Raw genomic sequence first — 5434 nt, forward strand, 5'->3', positions numbered from 1 at the left:
CTTTGCAGAGCTGAGAAAAGAACACTGCTTTCCACAAGACTCCCTGATGGCGTGACCAACAGATCAACGCAAAACAGCACACGTGCTGTCATATAGAGCATGCACACCCATTTGTGTATTGAACACAGGTTTGCCCGGTTTGGCCAAATACTTGGTCCTGAACCTCCTACATTGCTATTGTACTAGCATGCGCATTTTAAAACAAGGATTGGAAAATGTCATGGGTAGCTGTCAGAATGAGTGGCCTCTGAAGGAGTTTCAGGGCACTGGATCACTGAACGTAAAACAATAATCACTACCAGCAAGAACTTGGAAGGATTCCAATTGTGGTGCAGATGGCAATCTGACATATTTTGTCTTCCTTTACAATATTCCGCTGCATTCCTGGTTTGTGGCTAAGCATTAGCCCAACTACTGTGGCAGCACTCCCAGAAAATCAAGCAACTGACTTTTCTTCCTGGCAGAGTGTTTAGATTACACATCCTCAAATACAAATGCACAAATGCCTGAATGAACAGGACCTACTCTGCTGTGCGGCCACAAGCAGTTCTGACATATAGGAGGAAATTCAATTCTTCCTGTTTAGTCAACTCTGTCCTTGCCTTCTGCTCATCCTAACACCTTCTGACTCTAGCCAACACAAACTTATCTTTTACTCTAATACTTCTGGAACTTTCCTGTTGATGTCCCCTAAAGCTACAGTGCCTTGTAAACCATGAACTCTTCCCATTCTTTCCATCCTTTAGAGCTCAGCTCCTTTTTGACTCTTCAGGAACTGCCTCCAATCTTATACTTCCAACAAAACTGCCATTCACTACTCCTGTGTTTGGACTATATGTAAATTGACTCCTGCTGATTTCTACCAGTTTTATCTGAGCCATTTTAATGAAATAGAGCTAAGAACTCCTTGAAAGTCAGATGGTGTGAAAGAAAGGTCTTATGTTCTGAACTCTCATAAAAGGATTCAAAGCCTGATCTCTTTCACTTGTAGCTGCCTAAGTCTGGACAGGGAAACTCACCTCCCTCCCCCCCCCCGCCCCCGCCAGCCAGTTTTCTCACCTTTAAGATATATATTATTCAGGCTAGTTAAGATGGAGTGATTTTTAATATGAGAAAAGTAAAACACCAAAAACAATGCCTGTCACCTAATAAGTGCTGCATAAAGGGTTGGTCCTCATTACCACTGACTGAACTAACCCTACTGCAAGCTCCACATGGAAGGGAATACTCAATTGGTCCTCAAGGGGATCACTAATGCACCACACAAATACCCAGCACTGCTTCTGGCATAGGCATATGTTCAAGAAATAATCTGTTGAGTTGGCGGCAGCCTTAATGACTACGATTATCATGAATATCCGCCCCCCCACCCCGAGAATCCTCTATTAAGCCTTACAGAAAAACTTAATGCCTCACAGAAAAACTAGAAAAACTTCAAATGCAGCATCACTGAACACCCCCATCCCTTAATGCTTCTGCTTCATCTCGGTTGTTTCTCTTTGCAAATTCTCTTCCCTAAGAGAAGTTCGAATCCCGCACAACCATGAACCAAACTGGCTGGTCAGAGGTGGGAGGGAGCGGGAGTGGAAGCCTGCGCGGGGCGTGGTCACCACGTCGCAGAGGCTGACTGCGCCTGCGTAGGCTGCGGCAAAGCAAAGCTAACTGCTCTTGGGCTTTCGCTCATAGCTGGCTACTGCCTGGGTAAAAAGATCGTCTTTCTTATCAACTCTCACTTTTGGTCCACACAGCTCCCGGGCATTAGGCTTCGGCTCTGTGCCGAGGTGCTAACACACCTCCGATCGTCTCTCCGACGGGTCGCTGACCTCCGCGTTCGCGCTCCTGTCTCCTGGAACCATGTCTCTGGTAAGCCAGAATGCGCGCCACGGCAGCGCAGAGACCACTGCAGATTGCAGCGACGGCCAGGGTGAAATGCAGGCTACTAATGCCTCTGGGCCCCCCACCTCCATGCTAGTCTCCGAGGCTCCCCGGGGCCCTGAGATTCCAATCGATCCACAGGGGGCCAGCGCTCCCCAGGCTGCGCATGACCCGCATGACATCGAGGTTCTCATCGACGAGCAGTCCCGACGTTTGGGGGCGCTCAGGGTCCACGACCCTCTAGAAGACAGGTCGGTTGCTTTGGTGAATTTCATGCGCATGAAAAGTCAAAGTGAGGGGTCTATCCGGCAGTCAGACATGCTGGAGTTTCTCAGAGAATACTCAGATCAGTTCCCTGAGATTCTCAGACGAGCCTCAGTTCACCTGGATCGGGTCTTTGGGTTGAATCTGAGAGTTCTTGATCCTCAGACTGACACTTACAACCTAATCAGCAAACCAGGTCCCCAGAACACTGAACGGCTAGCAGAGACCCTGGACATGCCAAAAGCAGGTCTCCTGGCCTTGGTCCTAGGGCACATCCTCTTGAATGGCAACCGGGCAAGGGAGGCCTCCATATGGGACCTGCTGTTAAAGGTTGATGTGATGGATGAGCCTCAGAGGATCAACAACCTCTTTGAGAACGCAAGAAACCTCCTCACTACTGACTTTGTCCGTATGCGATTTTTGGAGTACTGGCCAGTATATGGCACTAATCCCCTTGAATTTGAGTTCCTGTGGGGCTCTAGAGCCCACAGGGAAATCACAAAGACGGAAGCCCTAAAGTTTGCAGCAGAGGCCCATGATGAAGAACTCTGGAACTGGCCAGAAGAATATAGCAAGGCTTTGGAAGCTGACAAAGCCAAAGAGAGAAGCCAGGCTGCTGGCTTAGAGTTCTGGTCAGAGGAAACTATGAATGATAAAGCAAATGACTTGGTCCAGTTGGCCATTAATGTCACCGAGGAGTTGCTGCCTATACATCAGGATGAGCTATTGGCTCATACTGGTAAAGAGTTCGAGGATGTGTTCCCAAACATCCTCAGTAGAGCCACTCTCATCCTTGATCTGTTTTATGGGTTCTCTCTGATTGAGGTTGACACCAGTGAGCACATCTACCTCCTTGTCCAGCAGCCAGAATCAGAAGAGGAGCAAGTAATGCTAGAGAGCCTGGGCAGACCCACCCAAGAATACGTGATGCCGATCCTGGGTTTGATCTTCCTGATGGGCAACCGTGTCAAGGAGGCCAACATCTGGAACTTGCTCCGGAGATTTAGTGTGGATGTAGGGAGGAAGCATGCTATCACCTGTAAGCTTATGAGACAGCGTTACCTGGAATGCAGGCCACTCTCCTACTCTAATCCGGTTGAATATGAGCTGCTTTGGGGTCCTCGGGCTCACCTTGAAGTCACCAAAATGAAAGCCTTGGAATACATGGCTAGGCTCTACAGAAAGAGGCCACAGGACTGGCCAGAGCAATACAGGGAGGCCATGGAAGATGAAGAGGCCAGGGCCAGATCCGAGGCAACTGCCATGTTCTTCTTTGGCTCCATGTGAAGTCTGATGTTTCACATTAGTTGAGTGGCATCAGTTAAAGGGGCCTTTGGGAAAGGGGCCCTAGTGTCCCACATCAGAAGTTGGGAGGGTTGGGGTAAAGCGTACACCTTGTGCTTATTGTGTTCCAATTCTAAGAGTGTTTCTTTCCTTCTAATATACGCTAATTATTTTCAAGATAAGTATTTGTAAATGAAAATTGCTCAATTTCTCTTTCTGTCTTGTTTCAGTATAAATGTTCAGCTAACTGTGTAAAATTATTGGTAATATTTACGTATTTGAAATAACCAGTAAAATAAGCTAAATAACAGTAACAATACACACACGTACACAAATACCCCCCCAAACACAAAGCCCCTCATTCGTGGTTGCCCTCCTTTTGAGTCTATTGTTGTGTTAACAAACAAACTAATAAAAATAAAAGACTGCCACTTACCTGTATTTAATTTGCTGTTGCAGAGTGCAGTAAAAATAAAGTATAATGAATTAGATGCCATGCCTCATTTATTCTCTAAACATTCATCAGGTGCCCGTGTGCTGAGAACAAGGCTGCGTGCCGGGGATATAAGGGTAAAGAAGCCCCATCTGGGCCTCAGAACTTCCATCTAAAACAGGAAAGTCATGGAAGTGAACCAGCAACTACATCGTTCTGTGGCAAGTGGTATAAGAACATGGAGTGGGCTGGGGTGTTCTATGAGAGTCCACAAGTTTAACTCCGGGCTACATGATGAGAGGGCAACGCAGTGCAAGGAAGGCTGGGGAAAGGTCAGGAGTATGAAGCAGGAAATGGGTGAGGGTATAGTCAAGCGAGGTGGTGGGGAGGCCGAGGTGGAGTGAAAGGCTGGGGACACAATTTGCTTTAATGGTATCTGGGGAGTGGACCTGCGACTGAGGTGAAGGACAAAAGAAGAACCTGGTGAAGGTATAGGCTGTAGGTAAAATACCCATGGAAGTGTGGGGGGGGGGGCGGTGAAAGTCACCCAAAAAGACAATGTTGAGTACAGAAGGGGAGTGGGAGAGAGAAATCTGTTGCAGGGGGTAACAAAGGTCCCATCTCCTGGGGACGGCTCTTAGGAAATAGTAAAAGCCTTCTCAAATACAGCTGGTCTAGTATTCAGTCAGATTTAATCCACACCCCATACCCCACGCTAGCACTGTTTATTTCAACACTCAAGTTGTTAACGTAAAAGTTAACATTTTAGGTCTATTCATCCTGGTTCCTCTGACAGTTTCTAACCTGGCTCACAAGCTTTCCTTAGAAAGCTTGCTGGTAAGAGTTTCTGAGAGGTATTCCTGGCACCGGGGTGGGTATCGTGCAAAAAAAATCTCCTCTGACTAGGGAAAGACAGTGGTGCCTTCCAGTACTGGATGCTGTATGATGCTGTATGCGTTCTCATCTCCTGGCATCCTCAAGCTTTCTCCCCTTTGCATCCTTTTAATTATCAGAGGTTTCTCCGAAGTGCCACCTCCTAGCAGATGGTAGGGAATAAGCAGACATTTCTCACATGTTTCTTAGCCCCAGAAAGATAACAGATAATTCAAACTCAGGAATTGGACAATGAGGGGAGAGATACATCCTTTTGGCCCCTAAGTCTGACCTGCGGTGGCGCAGAAACCCAATTAAGAGCAGTCGGCTTGAGAAAAAGACTGCGCAGGCGCACTCAGCGGTTGCCAGGGCGATATAAGCCCCGCCGGGTCTCAGTAATCTCTGCTGTAGTAGCATTCCAAGAACTAAAGGCTAACAGGCAAGTGGTGGGAGTAGAGGGTGGGATTTCTGGTGACCAGAAAATTAATACCTGGAGATCCCGAGCTGATGGAATTCGGAGAAACGGGGTGAGGAGGGTTTGGGGAAGTGGGGGAGAGTATACAACTCAGAATTTGCGACCATAGTCCTACCCAGGCAATAAACTGCAAGGGTCTCTTCAGTTTTCTTAGACCCTAAATTGGTTTATGCTTGCAGAGTGAGGGAGAGAAAGGGAGCAAGTCGATCAAGGTGCCAAGTGTTTCTTGC

At 47.6% G+C, this 5434-nt stretch overlaps 1 protein-coding gene across 1 annotated transcript; it reads left to right on the forward strand.

Annotated features, from left to right (window-relative positions):
• The first annotated feature begins 1648 nt into the window (after window positions 1-1648).
• Window positions 1649-3853, forward strand: Magee2 (MAGE family member E2). The gene has a single exon (XM_057759999.1). It carries the CDS (start codon window positions 1855-1857, stop codon window positions 3424-3426), a length of 1572 nt encoding a protein of 523 aa, XP_057615982.1. The 5' UTR covers window positions 1649-1854; the 3' UTR covers window positions 3427-3853.
• Window positions 3854-5434: the final 1581 nt, after the last annotated feature.

The sequence above is a fragment of the Chionomys nivalis genome, chromosome X (assembly GCF_950005125.1).
Source record: "Chionomys nivalis chromosome X, mChiNiv1.1, whole genome shotgun sequence".
In the NCBI taxonomy this organism is placed as follows: Eukaryota; Metazoa; Chordata; class Mammalia; order Rodentia; family Cricetidae; genus Chionomys; species Chionomys nivalis.

Bases quoted from the DNA above. Each gene is read 5' to 3' on its own strand.
- Magee2 (XM_057759999.1), top strand. From the start codon at position 1,855: ATGTCTCTGGTAAGCCAGAATGCGCGCCACGGCAGCGCAGAGACCACT.